At 41.1% G+C, this 19,805-nt stretch overlaps 1 protein-coding gene and 1 pseudogene across 1 annotated transcript in view; one reads left to right on the forward strand and one right to left on the reverse strand.

Moving 5' to 3' along the window:
• The first annotated feature begins 39 nt into the window (after positions 1 to 39).
• Positions 40 to 14,398, forward strand: LOC138154255 (E3 ubiquitin-protein ligase CHIP pseudogene; annotated as a pseudogene).
• Positions 14,399 to 15,217: 819 nt separating this feature from the next.
• The window catches only part of THEMIS2 (thymocyte selection associated family member 2), a 34,388-nt gene continuing 29,800 nt past the window's right edge, over positions 15,218 to 19,805 (reverse strand). Inside the window, exons 5-6 of the mRNA XM_069078857.1 lie at positions 19,478 to 19,640; positions 15,218 to 17,664 (exon numbers count right to left, since the gene is read on the reverse strand). Coding sequence (XP_068934958.1) covers positions 17,492 to 17,664; positions 19,478 to 19,640 — 336 coding nt within the window. The 3' untranslated portion in view covers positions 15,218 to 17,491. The remainder of the gene's footprint in view (positions 17,665 to 19,477; positions 19,641 to 19,805) is intronic.

The following is a 19,805-nucleotide window of genomic DNA, read 5'->3' on the forward strand; positions in this document are numbered from 1 at the left end:
GATATGTTGAACTCTTCTAACAAAAAAATAGCCGTGTAAAAACAGCTAGTTTGGTGATGCATTGTACAAACATTATTGTGCCAACTATGTGCCAGTCTCTGTGCTAAGCACTGGGGATCTGAAGAAAGACAAAAAACAGCCCCTGTTCTCAAGGAGCTCCCAGTCTAATGGAGGAGAAATTTGCAGTGGTACAAACAGGATGTAGATGGGGTCAATTGGAAACAGTCACCATAGAGGGATATATAGATACATAGACATAGTATTAGCTTTAAGGGGGAAGGCGAGATTCTGGCTAGGCCTTGAAGGAAGCCTGGAGGCAGAGATGAGGAAGAGTTCCAGGCATGAGGGACAGCCAGTGACCATGCCTGAGTGTGCCGGGAGCAGCCAGAAGGCCAGCGTCACTGGATCACAGAGCACTTGGAGGTAAGCAAGATTTCACAAGACTGGAGTGGTTGGAAGGGGACAGGCTGTGAAGGGCTTTGAACCACCAGCAGGATTTCACGTTTGGCCCTGGGGTGATGGGAAGCCCTGGAGATGACTAAATCCAAGGAAGGATAATACCATGCTGGCTCTCTGGCCAAAGGTCTGTTTGATAGCTGGGTGGAGGCCAGGCGACCCACCAGCAGGCCATTGGAGTAGTCCAGCCCTGAGGCACCAGCGAGTGGCAGCATCCAGCATTGGTATGCCTTTCCAGTCCCGCCTCTTCTACCTTGTTTATCAGGGTGGGGAACCTGCGCCCTCAAGGCCACATGTAACCTTCTAGGTCCTTGGGTACAGCTCTGATCAAGTCCCAAGTTTTACAGAACAAATCCCCTTGATAAAAGGATCTGCTCTATGATGATTGGATTCGAAGGACCGAACTTGAGCACCCCGAGGCCGCAGGTCTCCCCCGGTCTCCTTTGTTATCTGTTCTCCAGACTTCTTGTTCTTTGGGTTAGTCAGGAGGTTTTCTTCCTTTTCCCTGTGTTTCATCCACATTGCAGTAGTCGTGTTTTACATAGTGCTCTGATTCCACTTCCCTTCTGCATTGGTTCATATAAATCTTCCTGTAATTCTCTGAATTCTTCATCTGTTGTTTCTCACAGCACAGTAATATACTGTTGCATTCATAGTGCAAAATTTGTTCATCTGCTCCCTAATTGACGGGTACTAATTTTGTTTCTGGTTTTTACCCACCACAAAAAGTGTTGCTGTTATGAATATTTTGGTATATACTACATTTTTCCTTTCTGTTTTTAGTCAGTGTATATACTTTCTTTGCCTGTGGGCTTGGTATGTCTCAGTACCAGTTATCTGAAATCAATATTGATCATTGCCTTTGGTCTGAGTCAGTTGTCTTCTTGTATATCATTGGAGTCCTGCATATTCTCCTGGTGCTACCTTCCCTGTTTCTCTGGATTAGTCATTTTCATCCTTTCCTTAAAAAGGTGCAATAATATTATATTACATTCACATGCCACATTTTGTTCAACCATCTCCCATTCAATAAACCCAACTTTTTTTTTTTACTACTACAAGAAGTACTACAATGAGTATTTCTGTAAACATGAGACTTTCTAAAGTGCTTCAATTACTCCTGTGTAGACTTGGGCAGAATAGGAATTGGACTCTTGATTCCTTGACAGGATGTGATAGTTAAGACTTTAGTGTTTAAATCTGGGACTCCATATTTAGTATGTCACTTGGGTCTAAAGACCAATGGTGTCAAATTCAAACAAACAGATCTCTGCAGCCACATATTGATTTGTTGAGTCATTTCAGTCGTGTCCAACTCTCCATGACCCTGTTTGGGGTCTTCTTGGCAAAGATACTGGAATAGTTAGTTATTGCCTTCTCTAAAAGCATATTGACTTAGAAAACCACAATTAACATGTTGTTTTGCGTTTTTATTTATGTTGTTAAGCATTTTAATCGGCTTCTCGTGGCAGCACTAGGTGATCAGTTTGACTCGTCTGGCATAGACTACAGAGGTGCCATATTGGTCCCAACTTCATAGTGGTCCTTAGTAGTAAGTGACTTTCAGCCTCTGCCCCTTTAGCCATCACTTAGCAGAGCCAGTCATTGCACCATTGGACATTACAGATTCTATTTCTTTAGAGCAGTGTTGCAACATTCAGAAATGGGGCCATGAAACTGTAGGGTCATGTGTTGACTTAGGAAACCAGAATATTACCTATGTTCTACTGTGTTTTAAAAAATATTTTCCAATTACATTTAATCTGGTTTGGCATACTCCAGAGTGCTGTAGGCCAGTGTCTGATATCTCTTCTTGAGATCATCATTTTCCAGATGTTTTACCAATATTAATTTGGCTACCAGATATTTTGGGGCTTGAAAAATATTGGTAGAATCCTTATGTGCTGATAGTCGAGGAGAATGGACATATACCCTCTGAGAAAAAGGGAAGAAAATGGCCAGATTTTGGATGATAGAATAGCATTAAGTATATTTTTGTACCCCCTCCACAATTCCTCACAAGTATTTCTGGTACATAATTTTGTGCTCTATTTTAGAAGGGAAAATATGACTAATTTTCAAAATTAATCATGACAATTTCATGTCCCATGAATGTTGAGCTAGGAAATTCTATCTTACCTAGATCATAGATCTGGAATGAGACCTCAGCCCCCTCTGTTCACAACCCCCTCACCAAGGGAGGTTCTGACTTGCCCATGGTCACACAGCTTTTTTGTACCTCAGAGGATGGATTTGAGTCTAGGGCCTCTGCTCCAGAGCTAATATTTCCCCCACTTTGCTGCCTGTCATAGATTCATGAAGATGAACGTGTTTGAAAGCCCTGGTGGCTCTCCAGAAACAGAAAGCATCCTGGTGGTGGCTTCCAATTGAGCATGACAAGTGTGCCTCATGGAGGAGGCAGTGCTTGAGCCGGCTAGGCTCTGAGTGAGGGAAATAGGATGCTCATTGAGTTTGGGGAATGGGCATTTCCAGCTGAAAACAGGGCTCAAAGGTAGGAGCAGTGTGGGCAGGGAGTAGGGTGTACTGTACAGGGAGTAGTTGGGTGGGCTGTAGTGAAGACGAGACGGGAAGGGGAGTTCGAAGCCAAACTGTGGAGTCCCCTCGATATCCAGTCTCAGATTTTGGACTTTATTCTACGGGCAATAGAAAGGTTTTTTCATTTGTCTTAATTTCTGTGGAGCTGTAAGGTTTGCAGAGTACCTAATGAAAGAAGCACTACAAGTATTATCTTCATATGATAGCTGAAGTACAAAGGCTGCAACTTGGTCAGTTTGGGGATCTTTGTGTGGGACTGCAGCCCTCAGGCCTGTGTAGGAGGAAGACGGAGCAGTGTATACCATGCAGCCTAGAAGGGGGAGAAATGGGAAGCAGGAATTTCCTTTGAATTTGGGGGCCATTCTGGGTCTAAATTTGGCAAGGCTGTTGAAGTCAGTGGAAATAGTGACGGTAGAAACAGATGGGAGGAACATACAAACAGAAAGGGAGGGAATGCTTGAATAAATCTGTCCTGAAAGGATGCTTATTTGGGACCTCGAAGGAAGGGCTTGGCCCCAGCTACTCTGCTGCCCTGTATCAGGAGTTGTGTCTTGGAGGAAAAAATTAGTTTCATCAGTTCTGAGAATCTGAAGTCAGGTCAAACTTTACATGAAAGGTCCCTTTCATTGCACAGCAAAGGAGATCAGTGCATGCAAGTATTTCCTGAACAGTTGCCTGTGTTTCTATATGACTAGCAAATCACCACTGTGCTAATCATTGTGGTTTGTAACCCAGTGAAAAGTAAATAAACAATCAAATCCTGGGGTTTTTTGGATCCACAGATGTTAGAGTTGGAAGGGTCCTCAGTGATGATCTCGTTCAGCTTCTTCATTTTGCCGATAAGGAAACAATCCCTCTTCCTAAGGTCCCATCAGTCTACTAGGACCCTAACCTCCTGACTTCCAAGCAGTCGATCAATGCCAGTTTCCATTTAAAGAAAAGGAAGCTTGGGCATGTATACACCAACCATTGAGAATACAAACTCTTTTACGTGTGGCTTTGGCAGTTTCATCTTCCCGATTCTGTCTGTGCCGTCTTAATATCTTAATGAATTTGCTTTCCCTACAGGGTAGCATTGACTGGCAGAAGCCAACCCAGGGTCAAAGTTTGCCACAAAGAACTGATTGCCAACAGTAACGTTTTTGTTCACTTTGCTAGCAAGGGAGAGGGATCAAGTTGTCTGACCTCACTCTTTGGGCTTAACAGAAAGCTAATTAAATCATAAAAATGGGCTGCTGAGAGGTATAGAGCAGTCTAAATCCCATCTCCATGCCCCAGGCAACCTACCCCCATACCTGGGAATGTGCTCCTTTCTCATCTCCACCCCTTGGATACCCTGGCTTCCTTTTAGATTCATTCAGTTCATGTGTCACTGTCCATTGGAAGCCTTTCCTGATCCATCTAGTAATTAGTGTTCATAAATCCAATTTACACCCAAGTCAAGACATCACTCTGTGTTCTCCTTGGTCCTCTGAAAACAAAGGACGAACAAGTAATTAATGTTCTCTCCCTTCTCAAATTATATACATACTTATGTATATGTGCTTTTTAGATTTGTATGTTTTGTATCCTTACTTAATATACTGTTAACCTCCTTGAGGTTAGGACAGTTATTCCTTGTGACTTGCTATCCCTAGAACCCAACACCATGCTTGGCGCCCAAGTGGTGTTTAATAAATATTTGGTGGATTGGATTCTTGAGTACAGAGGCTTGTGGTAGAGGGAGAAAAGCCTTGTTTCTTGTTTCAGCTAAGATGAAGAAAGTCTTCCTCCTGGGCTAGTCTTTAACCTGTGGGGAGGGGCAGAATGAGAGAGCTGGGACATGAATCCCTGGATACTGTGAAATGTATCATTTCTACCCACTGAAGAGCAGTCCCCCTCCTAATGGATCTTCTTGTCTCTAGTCTCTTCTCCAGTCAATGGTTACTTTTTTTTTTAAGGATAGACCCTAATTGCCTCATTCTCCTGCTTAATCAGAATTTTAAAGTTGGAAGGGACCTCAAAGGTCATCTAGTTCAACACACTGTAGGAATCAGGAATGCTGCTCAATATCTGTGACAGGTGGTCCACCAGCCTCTATCAATCCAAGTGGATGATTTCAGGGATTGAAATCATCATTCTCAGATGAGCTTAACTGATTTCACTTTCAGATAGCTCTGATGGCTGCAAAATTTTGCCTCACGTTGAGCTGAAATGAAAATCTGCCTCTCTGTAACTTCTCCCCATTGTCCCTCGATACCCATTGGGTCCAAGGGTTCAATCCTTCTCTTTGACTGTCCTAAAAATATTTGGAGACATCTTTTCTTCTTCCAGATTAATCAGTCCCTTTGGTGGCCCCCATTGCCTGCCTTCTTTTTAGCCTTTCATTTTCTTGTTCAAGTACAGAAAAAAAGAGGGTTATACATGAAATCATGAATATTATATCAGCTTGTATTTTTTAAATAATAAATTTGACATGTTTCAAAAGCTGTCGTACCTATCTATGCCTCCCTAACCTCCTATTCTCTTCTTTGCATTAAAAAAATGCTACAATCACCCTCCTTTCTTGGGTAGTGGGGTGAGATTTCTATTATTAGCCCCCTTTTCCTGTTTCCCCAGATTGGAGAAAAACACATAACTAAAGCATAGTCAAGCAAAACAAATTCACTAATTGTATTTTAAAACATCTGTCTCAATCTGCCCTTTAAATCTGCTACATCTTGGTCAGAAGGTGGGTAGTATTGGTCATCTGTCCTTTGGGATCATGATTTATCATTGCATTCATCAGAATTCTCATGTCTTACAAAGTTGCCTGTCTTTACAGTGTTATTGGTATAGTATAAATTGTCCTGGGACTGGTCTGTTGCATCTTTTACTCTGAATCAGTTCATACAATGTCTTCCCAGGCTTCTCTGGAACTGTCCTTTTCATAATTTCTTACAGCACAGTAATATTCCATTTCATTAACATACCATAATTTATTCAGTCATTTTTGCAATTGATGAACACTCCCTGGTTTCCAGTTTTTTGCTACAACAAAAGGGCTTATCCTGGTATTTATTATATACTTGGTGATTCCTATTCATAATGGAGTTCTTGATGCTGGTGCCTTATCCTGGTATGGAGGTGACCTTGGATTTTCCAGGGCTTTGCCAGCACAGCATACACTTTGGCAGTTTGCCAAACTGCAAAGGCTTCAAGTATAGGTTTGGTGTACTTGTATATCATGTAACAAACTTGGTCATCTATGGATTCATGTCACTGAGGCTGGAGAGGCCCACCTGTAACTTGGCTTCAGGAGAAGGAACTACCTCTCGGTTACAGTCTCCCAAGTTGTAGAAAGGTCCTGATCTACATCAATTGAAGGAAGGCTCACACTGAGGAAATCATGTATCCCTGGAGTTATTTTTGTCTGTCCTACTATACTATAAACTCCATGAGGACAGGGAATGGGTCTTACTATCTCTGTATGTGGGACTTGAGGACATTAGAACAGCAAGTAGTTATTTGTGGGAATTGAGTGAACCACGCTGATTCTATTTTATGACTCAGTTCTAGAACTAGCTCAGTTCTCTGTCAACTCAGTTATGGGTTTAGTTCAAATTCTACCTTGTGAGAAAACTTTATTCAATTGTGGGAATTGAGAGGAAACCTCATTCCATTGTTTGAACCTATCCCTTCAGTAGTGGGAATCTGGACCACCTCTACCTGCTGTTCAGAGATCCTTAACTGAGGGCTAGGTGGTACTGACCAGAAACCTGGTCAGATCTGAAAATCAATGCAAAGAATTTTCTCACAATTATACGTCTCAGCAACCCACATGTCTTATCTGAAAACTGACCCCATACTGATCAGTTATTGTTTCCACGTTCCTTTGATTGAATACAGACACCTCTTTTTCTAAATTCAGGAAATTGCACCTGTTCACTTTTCCCCTCCTAACTTGGAAAGTCCCTAATATTTCCTCTAATTAGAAATCAGATTACCTAATATTGTATTGTTTACTTTTAATTAATTGGCCTTACCTGCTTGTTTTTAATATATAAAAATAGTCTGTCTCCCCCTGTATTCAGGGTCTAGCCTTAAGCTGAAGAAGGGGCCTGGTCCCCATTTGTTGGGCAGTTGGCATGTGTCCCTTAAAAAAATAGATATGCTTAGAAGGTTGAATCTTTGTTTCCTCAAACGTTTCATCTTTCACCTGCCACATGTGTCTTTCTCAGTTCTAAATATAGTGCTCTCCACTGATCGTTGAATTAATCTGACTGACTTCCCAGGGATTGTCCCACACTACATAGTGGTTGGGCTCTCCCTCTACAATCTACCAAAGGCAAAGATTCTAGTTTTTATAATGATGGTACAAGACAATGTACCTTAGGGAAATGCAAAATTTCACTTTCTGGCTATGGGAAAACCAATCTGAATTATGAGATCTCTGTGCCTCTGTTCTAGACTTCCTGGAAAAATTCAACTCCACAAGTACTTATTAAGTTCAAAAGATGCCATTTTGTGATGAGTTTCATAGCACATTTAGTAATTTTCCTGTGACTATTTCAGCCAATGCTTAAGGACTTGGCATGTGCTGTGGTCCACAGGGGTCACAAAGAGTTGGACATGATTTAACAACTGAACAAAAATAACAAGAAGCTGACTGTAACTAAAGTGTTTGATAACAAGGCTAAATATTACACCTTTTTGCAGCCATGTTTATGTTAACAAATTCAGTTCAACAAGCATTGATTACATGATTGTTGTGTGTAAGGCCCTGGGTTAAGTATTAGGAATACAAAGAAAACACACAAAGAAAGGTGGTCTTAGCAGTCTTTAAATAAATGTACAAAGTATGAGTAACAAGTAAAGAAATCTATAGAGCCTGATGCAAGGAAGCAGAGAGGACTATAGGCATCATCACGGCTTGATGTGTTTCTGGAAAGATAACAACAAAAATAATAGCTGACATTTATATAGCACATACTGTGTGTTGGGCACTATGCTAAGCACTTTGCAAATATCTCATCTAATTACAATTTTATCTCTTTTACTTTTGATTTTTTGGTGTTGTGTTCTTTCCATTTACTTACATCGTTGTAGTTACCATGTGTATTATTTTCTTGGCTCTGCTTATTTTCCTCTGCATCAGTTCATAAAGATCTTTCTATGTTGCTCTGTATTCATCACACATCATTTCTCACAACATCCCTGGTAGGTGGGTGTTATTATTATGCCCATCAATTCAAACCTTCTCAGGTTTCTCTGTTGCCTCCCATTTCATCATTCCTCATAGCACAATAGTATATGTTTATTCCATCATATGTATATGTACCATAACTTGTTCAGTCATTCTCCTGGGCACCCCCTCAGATTCCCTTCCTTTGCCTCTGAAAAGAAAGTGGCTATAAATATTTTTTAACCTATTTATCACGTTTTTTCTTTGGTCACTTTTGGGGGTACAGACCAAGCAGTGGTATTGCTAGGTCAAAAGGCATGCACATTTTAATAACTTTTTGGGCCTAGTTTTATGTTGCTTTCCTGGATGGCTGGATTGGTTCACAGTTCTACCAACAATGCATTAAAGTACCTGTTTTTACACATCTCCAGGATTTGTCATTCCATTTCTGTCAACTTTGTCAATCTGATGAGTGATGTGAAACCTCAAAGTTGCTTTCATTTACATTTCTTTATTAGTGATTAAGAGCATTTTAAAAATATGACCATTCAGAGCTTGGATTTCTTCCTCTGAAAATTGAAAGGATTAGCAAGTTATGCATAGTAGATTTGCAGTTTCATGTGCAATCATCTTTTTATTGTATTATATTTTGAAAATTGTATTACATTATGGAAATGAAAAATATTATTAAAAAATACTTTGTTTCTAATGTTGCCATAAATATCCCATGTATGCCTCTCTCTCCCTTTCCTCTAGAGCCATTCCAAATGACAAATAGTATTTTTTTTGGAGGTCAATTGGGATTAAGTGACTTGCCCAAAGTCACAGGGCTAGTAAGTGTGTTAAGTGTCTGACGTGGGATTTGAACTCAGGTCCTCCCGACTTAAGGGCTGGTGCCCTATTCACTGTGCCACCTAGCCACCCCTAAAATAGTATTTTTTTAGAGAGGAAAAAAAAGCCATCACAACTGATTTGATATATTGAAAAAATCTACCATGTGTAATGTGTGTAACACCTGTGGAGCTCCCAATTCCCCAAAAGGTAGGTTGGGAGTGTCTTCTCATAGCTCCTCATTTGAGGTCCACTTGGTCTTTATAATTTTATCTCATTTACTTTTGATTTTTTTGGTGTTGTGTTCTTTCCATTTACATTATTGTAGTTACTATGTGTATTATTTTCTTGGCACTGCTTACTTCCCTCTGTATCAGTTCATAAAGATCTTTCCATGCTTTTCTGTATTCATCACACATATTTCTTACAGCACAGTAATATTCCATTATGTTCATTTACCATGGTTTGTTTAGCCATTCCACAATTGATAAGCATCTACTTTGTTTATAATTCTTAGCTATCACAAAAACTGCTCCTATAAATATTTTGGAGTATATGGGGACTTCATATTACTAGTATAAACTCAGTAATAATTTGGCTCAAAGGGTATAGACATTTTAGTCACTTTATTTGCATAATTCCAAATTGCTTTCCGAAATGGCTGTACCATTTCACAGCTCCACCAATAATGTATTATCTTTCCACAACCCTACTTAACTGTTGCCTTTTTTTGTCCATTTGCAGGGTACGGGGCACTGGGTCTCCTCAGGGAAGAATTCGGTGCTTCTTGGGACAGGAACTCGGGGGTCCGAGGGGAGCCACAGGCACTCTCTGTTGGCAGTGCCTGGGGCAAGGGCGGGGGCCCATGATCAGATCATGTGGCAGGGCCAGAGTAGAGGCCGAGGCCTTGGCATCCAGAGCCCAGAAGGCCAAGAAGCGGAAAGAAGAGGAGGGTGGGGGTGGCGGTGCCAGCTTGGGTTGGAAGGAGGGGGAGAGGGACGGCGGTACGGGCAACCCCGAGAGGAGCCCCAGCACCCAGGAATTGAAGGAACAGGGGAACTGGCTCTTTGTGAGCCGCAAGTATCCAGAGGCCACGGCAGGTTACAGCAAAGCCACTACCCGAAATCCCCTCGTGGCTGTTTATTATACCAACCAGGCGCTGTGCTACTTGAAGATGCAGCAGCATGACAAGGCTCCGACTGCAAGAACGCTCTAGAGCTTGACAGCCAGTCAGTGAAGGCCCACTTCTTCCCGCGACAGTGCCAGTCGGAGATGGAGAACTATGACGAGGCCATTGGCAGCCTACAGAGAGCCTTCAACCTTAAAAAGGAGCAGTGCCTGAACTTTGGGGACGACAGCCCAAGTGCGCTGCGCATTGCCAAGAGGAAGCATTGAAACAGCATGGAGGAACGGCGGATTCACCAGGAGAATGAACTTCACACCTACCTCACCAAGCTCATCATGGCAGAGAGAGAGCGAGGGAGCGGAGCCAAGAGGAAGACAACGGAGATGAAAGCCGGAACCGTGTCCAGCAGGCCAGCATCGAAGCCAAACATGACAAATACTTGGCAGATATGGATGAGCTTTTCTCCCAGGTGGATGAGAAGAGAAAGAAGCGAGACATCCCATACGGTGTGGGAAGAGCGATTTTGAACTGAAGCAGGAGCCATGCATCCCTCCCAGTGGCATCACATACTACCGAAAAGATACTGAAGCCATCTGCAGCAAGTGGGCCATTTTGACCCTGTGACCAGAAGTCCCCTGACCCAGGAGCAGCTCATCCCCAGCCTGGCTATGACAGAAGTGACTGATGCCTTCGTTTCTGAGAATGGCTGGGTAGATTACTGAAGCTTCTAGCCTCTTTCCTGGAGCCCATCTGTCCCCCAGGGCCAACACATGCCTTACTGTCCATCTGGTCTGTCTCTTACCCTAACCTGCCTGCTGGGTACTGAGCCAGCCTCCCATCTCTGTACTGCCTGTGGATTGGGGAGCCTGGGCCAGGCTTTGGGGGCTTGCTCGTTTCTGAAGTTGTGGAGGGTGTCTGCCTCCCAAAGGATAAAACTTTATCCTGGCAGTGGCCAGGTTCCTGCTGTGGAGGTTGGCATGGTTTTCTAGCACCTACCTTCCATGTCCCTTTCCCCATGTATATAATTTGTATTCACTCCCTCCTTTCTCATTTAACAGCCATTACCTGTTCTGAGCCATGACCCTGGCCCGGGGGGAGGGCTCTTCCCTGCCGCTCTTATCCTGTTCTGCACAGTCTGAAGTGGGTGGAGTAGGAATGGACTGAAAGAAGCTCTGTGGAGGGTAATAAAATCTGTGAGCCAAAAAAAGTTTGCAGGATAAGGGGTGAAATGTCAGAGTTGTTTTTGGTTTGCGTTTCTCTTATTATCAGTGATTTGGAGCATTTTTTTTTTTATGGTTGTGACTACAGGTATTCTTTTGAGATTTTTTTCTATATTCTTTGACTATTAATCTATTGGGGAATGGCTATTAGTCTTATGTATATTTATTGACTGTTTACTTATCTTGCATACCAAACACTTATCAAAGAAATATGGTAACAGTTTTTCTTCCATTTAACCACTTCCCTTCTTGTTCGAGATACATTAATATTGTCTGTGCAGAACCTTTTCAATTTCAAGTTACATTTACTGCTGTAGATACAATATTATGTTTCTTCAGTTACTTAATCTTTTTTTCAAAGTGGCCTTGTTCCCATTGGCTCTCTTCTACTTGCTCCTGACCCCATCTCTTTGATATTTCCCCTTCCTCTCCTCTTTCAACTACTCCTGTTTCTTAGTTTTTAAATTTAATTTTTTTATGCCCCTTTCCAAAAAGGATTTCTCTCACTCTCTTCATTATTCATTTTTCTTTCTGTTTACTCCTAGACCCTCATTCTCTGATTTGTGATCCCTATAATTATTTGGTCTCCCTCTCTTTTCTGTATTTTTTATTCAATTAAAGATTCCAAGGTATCCTTTCTAGGCTCTCCCTATAGGGGCTTTCTGCAACTGCCTTGTAAGGCCTAACCCATGGATTCCCATTGTGTCTAATTTCCAGAACAATGTCAATGGTTGTAGACCTCAGAGAGGACACTGTCCCGTGGTAGGGCCCCTTTCCCATTACATCCCTGATCATTATTACCACTCATTTATATTCTTTCTTGTTAATCTTTTTTATTTTAATATTACATCTTTCTGAAAATCTGACCTCAGAGTTAGTGAGCATCAGCTTCTGGATTTTTGTTTTTGTTTTTACTTTCTTATGGATTCTGGATGTCCTAGACCTTAGAGACAGTTGAAGTTACTTTTTCTTTGTCACTGTAATGGGAATGTAAATTTTTAAGATCTTCCCTGCCCCTAGGCTAAAGTGCACCTGGAGCCTGGGGTGGGAGGTTTGTTTTTCAGTAGATACTTTTTGATTGGCCAGTGGGTCCAGAAGGTTGTTACCTTCTCTGAGCCAGGAGCAGGCTATGTAACCCTGATTTGAGGCTTTGTTTTAGGGCTCACTCTGAGAAGTGTTCTGTGTTTGATCAGATGAGACTCTGGGAAGCCGTTGTTGAGAGCCCCCCGGCTTTGAAAAACCCAGAAGTTGATTTGGTATGGATGTAATGGTTGGACAGTTTGGAAACCTGTCTACTTGATCTGTTTCTCTGTCTTGATAATTCTGTCTGTATACTCTGAAGTTCAGGGTGCTGACCTTTTTCCCCTGAACTAGGTAAACGATCCATATTTGACTGATTAAAGTAAGCTTGTTAACCCATTTTGAGTTGCTTTCCTTTATCAAAGCAGATCCAAGAACCTGTGTTGGCAGCCACCCTGGGGACGCTGGGATGCTTGTTGCTACAGTCACATAATTTCTGTTTTGGAGAGGTTGTAGGAATTGGAAAAAATGTCTAGTTTGCCATCTACCTGCTTCACTTCTAATTTTAGCTGCATGGGTTTTGTTTACACAAACTTTTAAATTTTATGTAATTAAAACTGTCCATTTTACCTTCTGTGATCCTCTCTATCTCTTGTTTGGTCAGAAACTCTTCCCCTGTTCAGAGGTCTGACAGGTAATTTCTTTCTTGCTCCTCTAATTTGTTTATAATGTCACTCTTTATGTCTGCGGCATGTGCCCATTTGGAACATATCTTGGTATACAGTATGAGATGTTGGTTTATACCTAGTTTTTGCCAGAATGCTTTTCAATTTTCCTAACAGCTTTTTTTTTTTTGGTCAAAAACTGAGTTCTGGGGCAGCTAGGTAGCATAGTGATTAGAACACCAGCCCTGGAGTCAGGAAGACCTGAGTTCAAATATGGCCTCAGATACTTAACACTTACTAGCAGTGTGACCTTGGGCAAGTTGCTTAACCCCAATTGCCCTCCAAAAAGGAAAAAAAAAGTTATTTTCCCAATAACTGGGATTTGGGAGTTTATCAAACACTAAACTGTTTCATTTATTTTGTATATTGTGTATCTAATTTGTTCCACTAATCAACCTCTGTTTTTTTAACGAACACCAAGTTGTTTCAATGATTACAAATTTGTAGTATAATTGATGTCTTTGGGTAAAGTGTTTTGTAGCTATATTGATATAGTTATTATGAGTGTCTTGGCATATAGCCAATATAGTTTTTTAATATCCAATATAGTTTTTAAAATGGAATCTCTTGTTCTGTTTAATCTGGGCAATTTATATTTTTGTTAATATTCATCTATTTCATTTAGATTATTGGTTTTATTAGCATCTAACTGGGTAAAATAGTTCCTCATAATTTTTTTTATTCATTGGTAGTGAGTTCACTTTTAAATTTTTTCATACTGGTAATTGTGTGTGTGTGTGTGTGTGTGTTTAAGTTAGCTAATGATTTGTGTTAAAAAAAAAAACAGCTCCTAGTTTTATTAACTAATTTTTTTTTGCTTTTAATTTTGTTAATCTCTTCTTTGATTCTGAGGATTTCTATTTAGTAGAAATTTTTTTTTAATTTATAGGTTTTTTTAAGTTGCATGCTCAAATTGTAGATCTCTCTCTCTCTCTCTTTCTCATGAAAATGTTTAGAGATATATAAGTTTTCCCTCAAGGACTGCTTTGGTTACATCCACAAAATTTTGGTATGTTGTTTCATTGTTGTCATTATTTTTAGTGAGATTATAAATTATTTCTATGATGTTATTTTATACACCCATTCTTTAGCATTGTAATTTTGTCTCCAAATAGTTTTAATCATTTCTCCAGACACTCTTCATTGAATATAAATTTATTGCATTATGATCCATAAGCTGTATGTAGAATAACTCTGCTTGTCTCTATTTGTTTTGATGTTTTTATGCCCTAATACAGTGTCCATTTTTAAGGTGCCATATGTAGCTGAATAATATGTATGTTCCTTTTTGTTCTCATTCAGTGATTTCCAGAGATCTATCACATATAACTTTTCTAGAATCTATTTAAAGCCTTATCTTTTTTGTTGTTAGATTATCCTAGATCTCATAAAGGTAAATTGAGCCACCCCACTATTATAACTTTACTGTCAATATTTCTCCTTGAAACTCATTTAACTTTTCCTTTAGATATTTATATAATGTCATTTGAGATGGTGTATGTGTATATATATGTGTGTGTGTGTGTGTGTGTACATATATACACACATTTTATATATTACATATATGATTTTTATTTATTCATTGTCTATGGTACTTTTCAGCAAAATGGTTTTTCTATTTATCTCTTTTAGTTTTTTGGGGTTTTTTTGCTTTGCTTTGTTTGAGATCATAGTTTCTACAACTGCCTTTTTTACTCAAGCTAAAGCATAGTATATTTTGCCTTTGCCTGCATCTTTATGTTTCAAATGTGTTCCTTGTAATTCCAGAATATCCCAAAAGTCTTAATGTAATTTTAGACTTCAATAGTTTTAATAGTTTAAGCTGCACTAAGACTTTTGGGACACCTGTACCATAAGTCTGCTTTCTGATACATTCTACTATTGTATTCAGTCTTAGAGGTGAGTGGATCCTATTAATAGTCACAGTTAGGATTGCAATTATGCATTTCTCTCCATTTTATTCTCCTATACTTTCCCTAATCTTTGTTTCCTATTCTTTTTTTCCCTTTTTCTTTTTTTTAAACAGGGCAGTTGAGAGAGAAGAGTAAATTCATAACCAGAGCTCCAGGTTTGGTGTAATCTGCTTCTGTTCCCTTTCTCCTCATTCTATCATTGTAATGTAATGCCAAGGAAAGGCAACTTCCCAGGTTCAAAATACCAGCATAGGTGCTCTCTATTTTATTCAGTAACAAACCCAGAACAGAGAAGATCGAAACATGACATCATTCCAAATGCAGCATTTACTAAGTGTGATTAAATAATCTCCAAGTACTACCCCACCCCAGGACCTTCCAATCATTCAATCAATTACAAAGTCTCTGTTCTAAATACTTCTCCACCCCTAGGCTATACCTTAATTAAGTCCACCACAAAGCCCCTCTTCTCAAATGGAGATTAGTTTCCAAACATAAGTAAAATACATTCATTTGCTCAACCATAGAACACAAAAAGGTCAAAAGTTCCCCACCCCTGGATCACAATTGAATCTACCCCAGAGTTACATCAAGTTTAAACACAGCACTTAATACCCAAATGGAGGTCTTTTCTTCATCTTGACACGAGGCAAGTTCTCAGCAATCTTAGTTCCTGGGGAGACAAGGCTTAGCAAGGCCATAAGATACATTGCCAGTCCCTTCATGAATTTATCCTCTGTCTGTAGAACAGTCCTAGAACCCCTGAACACATTAGCAAAGCCCTCTCCCAGGATTTCTGTAAACATACAACAAGAAAATCCTTCTTCAGGGCTTCTGAACCAACAGAAAGGCTCCCAGACCCCTGCAACAACAGCACTGTCCTTCACCAGTGGACAGTATTCATTCTGTCTGCCGGACAGTCTCCAGACCCCTGCAACAACAGTACTGTCCCTCACCAGTGGACAGTATTCACTCTCTGTCTGCAGGACAGTCTCAGGCCTTCTTAACCAAATGCCAGGTTCCAGGACTTCTTCAACAGGACAGTCTTTCACCAGTGGACAAATCTGGCAAAATAACATCAAAACAGACAGACAAAGTACCAGCAAAACAGCCATGTCTCCTCAGTCCTTGGCAGCTCAGGGGGCAGGTCTCAAAGGTCCAGGGCAATTCAAAGCGGCCACCAGCAATTCTGCTTCCAAGAAGCTCTTCTGCCTCTCTCTTGTCTCTCCAAATCTACATCACCAGCTCCTCCCACTTCAGGACTTTCTTTTCACATCAACAAGCCCATCCCACAGGTGGGATTAACAAACTCTGGGTTTTAATACAATCAATTTGAAAACCAAGCCAATACAGGGGAATCTTTAATTGCCATTACTATCACAATCATCTAGAGACAAATAACAAATTCATATCCTTTCTATCTTTTCTTTTAAGTCCTCCTTTGAAGCCCACCCACCTTGGAGTTGTTATTCTCGAGACATCCCTCTTTAAATGTATCCTCCCTTTTATTCCTCCCTTTCCCTTATCCCCTTTGCCTTCTCTTTTTATTTTTTAAATCATTTTTATTTATTTCATTATTTCCCAAGTACTGTGCTAAGCACTGGGATTACAAATATAAAAAGCAAGATGTGCCTGCCTTCAAAGAGTTTTTATTCATTTTTTAATTTAAAAATTTTTTTTTCACTTAACAAATATCTATTCTTTTCCTTCCACTTCCCCCATTGGAGAAAAAAAAAAAGAAAAGCAAGTCTTCTAACAAATTTGCACAGTCAGGCAAAGCAAATTCTTGTACTGGCTATGTCCAAAAAAATGTGTCTTATTCTGCACCAATCCTGAGTGGATCACCTCCCTCCCTGTCAGGAAGTGGATGGCATACTTCATCAGGAGTCCCCTAGAATGGTGGTTGGCCATTTCATTGCTGAGTTCTCAAGTTTTTCAAAGTTCTTCATCTTTACAATGTTGTTGTTATTGCATAAATTGTTCTGTTTCTGGAAGGACCTTACACTCTAACAGGGGAAGACAATCTACATATGGGAGCGATGGAGGGAAAGGTGTTTTGGCTTGGCCATTTTGACCACAGGGATGGTGGCTGAAATCAAAGGACCATTGACTGACACACACACACACACACACACACACACACACACACCCTTTTCTAGGAATGGTAGTGATGATTTAATTATTGTTCCCAGAACAAGACTTGGAAAGGATGTGGGGTACACCAGGGGCAGCATGGCATGAAAATGCCGAGAATAACAGAAATGTCGTCCTGGGCAGGACTAGATGGAGTGAGCCTTCACCCATCAGAAGCCCAGTGTGGGAGCTGGAGCTCAGGATCATGCGAGTGTGAAAATGAATGGAGGACAGTAGTGTGCAGGGGCTGGATCACCCCCACACTGGCTCTGGGCTGGCCACCTAGGAACAATGGGAAGCTAGTGGAGTTAACTTTGTTTGGAGTCCTTCCTCCCTTGGTCCTTGTAGGGGAGCATTAGCCTCATTCTTCATCTGAATGTTTTTCTTGAACTAAAATCATCTAGATACTCATAGTCGTGGTCACAGTAGGGAAGTATGGTCTCTGCCATCATCTTGATGGTTTTCTTGGATTCCTCATCAGGACTCTCATAGTCATGGTCAGAATCAATATTAGCAGATTCCCTCTTCTCTGTACCAGCTCCTAAGAAGGTGAATAGTCAAGGCGCTACATATTTCTGAAGGCTTGGGGTTTTCAGAGAAATGAACTCTGCCTCATCTCTCCCCCGACAGCTCTCCACCTGCATGCACCCCTTGCCTTGCCTCCCTACCCCAGCCCACCCCCTCCACTCCTCTCTGGATCAAACCTCCTCCCCCCACCTCCTCCATCTGCTCATCTCATTCCTTTATCTGAGCCATCTCCTTCCCATCAAACCACTCCTGGAAAATCTCCCCCTTCCCTCTCCCCCATTCTCCACCATTGGCCCCTTCATAATGACTCTCAAAATGAAATTCTTTCCCACTACAGACAGAGCCCCTTTTGCTCTTTTTCTAGGCTTTGTCTCTAATTGTTCTAAATGTTTTCTTGTCCAGTGTTTTTATAAGATTTATCACGAGAAGGGACCTTAGAAGGAAATTTAATCTAACTTCCTCATTTTGCAGATAAGAACACTGAGACCCAGAGTGGTTAAGTGGCTTGCTGAAAGTCATAGATACAGCAGTTAGAATGCAGAGTAGAAGTCAGTTTTGCACTCCAAACTCCCAACTGTCTGTTGTGTGTATGCATGTACATATGTGGGTATGTACATACATTCAAATGTACAAACATGGATTATACACTCGCATGTGTACCTACATGGGTGTGCACATATGCATATGTACATGTGCATGTGTGTGTGGGCAATATGTCCCCAAAGTCTGAATGTGATTTTGAGTTTTAACAGCTTAAAACTATTAATAGAAGATATTAATATATGTACATATATTTATATTATATATAATGTTCTAAAAGTTTTAGTGCCATTTTAGGCTTTAATAGCTTAAAACTACATATTAGTATTTGTATGTATATACATGTATAAAAACATTTATATATTCAGAATGTTCCAAAAGCCTTAGCGCCACTTTTTTTTTGGGGGGGGTGGAAAGCATGGCAATCGGAGTTAAATGACTTGCCCAAGGTCACCCAGCCAGTTAAATATCAAGTGTCTGAGGCCGGATTTGAACTCAGGTCCTCCTGACTCCAAAGCCGGTGTTCTATTCACTGCACCCCCTAGCTGACCTGCCTTAGTGCCATTTTAAGTTTTAATAACTTACATTGGAACTGAGACTTTTGGGACTCCCTGTACATGTAGTTTACCATATGGATTTGCCTTTATTCAGTTCTCCATGAGTGGTACTGGTTCAGAGGGCAGGGCCATTCTCTGAGTAATGCTCTATACCATGCCCAGCCTTGTGCCACATAACAGTGGGCAAGATGGACATCAACTGACCTAGTATCGAAACTTGGGTTCTCTCACTGCTACCACCACTACTTCACTTCTGAACCCTCAGCTTCCTTATCTGTAAAATGGGGGTAATACTTTGAAAGCAGAAGGCTAGCCTGGACATAGGGATCCATGCCTTGCTGAGAAGCTGCTCTATTCCCCTGAGTAGGTCTGAGAGCTCTGGAGCAGGCACTATCTTGACAAGGGCAGCTCAGTGTAATTGGTTTTCTTTGTAATCCCTTGTTTTTTTTTATGTGTTTAAAAACATAATTCTGAGAAGGGGCCTGTGGTCTTTGCTAGACCGCCTAAGGGTCCAGGGCACTCGTGGGCAGTGAGCAAGGGGGAGTGTCCAGCAGTGTCAGTCCACGTTGCACTCTTGTCTCAGGGGGCTCTGGCCCCTACCAACTCTCCTCCCCCACTCCCCCATAGTAGTCCCGGATGGAATTGCATGGAAAGGAAGAGGCAGTTTTGGAGAACCCTTGGGGAGGACATTGTGAGGTTGGGCCCCAGGGGAGGTCACTGGTGGCATACCTGATTTCTTCATGAGTGGCTTCTGATCTTTGTGGGATTTGCTGTACAGGTCTGAGCAGCTCTTGGAGGCTTCTTGTGGTAAGAATGAGGCTCTGGTGTTTTTGGTGGGGAGTTTAGGCAGCTGCACCAAGGCCTTTCTCTCAGGCTCCGGGGGTTGATTAGGCTGTGGATGAGAGAGAAGCGCTGCCAAATCAGACTCAGCCCAAGAAACCAGGCAGCAGTCCTAATTAAAATCAGGTGAGTGGGATTAATTAAAATCAGGCAATGAAGTCTAATAACAGTATGGAAATCGAGGGGGCAGGGTTCATGAAAATCAGAAAGTGGGTTT

The sequence above is a fragment of the Petaurus breviceps genome, unplaced genomic scaffold (genome assembly GCF_028583685.1).
Source record: "Petaurus breviceps papuanus isolate PSGF00001 unplaced genomic scaffold, PetGlider_PUasm1.0 91041, whole genome shotgun sequence".
Taxonomy (NCBI): Eukaryota; Metazoa; Chordata; class Mammalia; order Diprotodontia; family Petauridae; genus Petaurus; species Petaurus breviceps.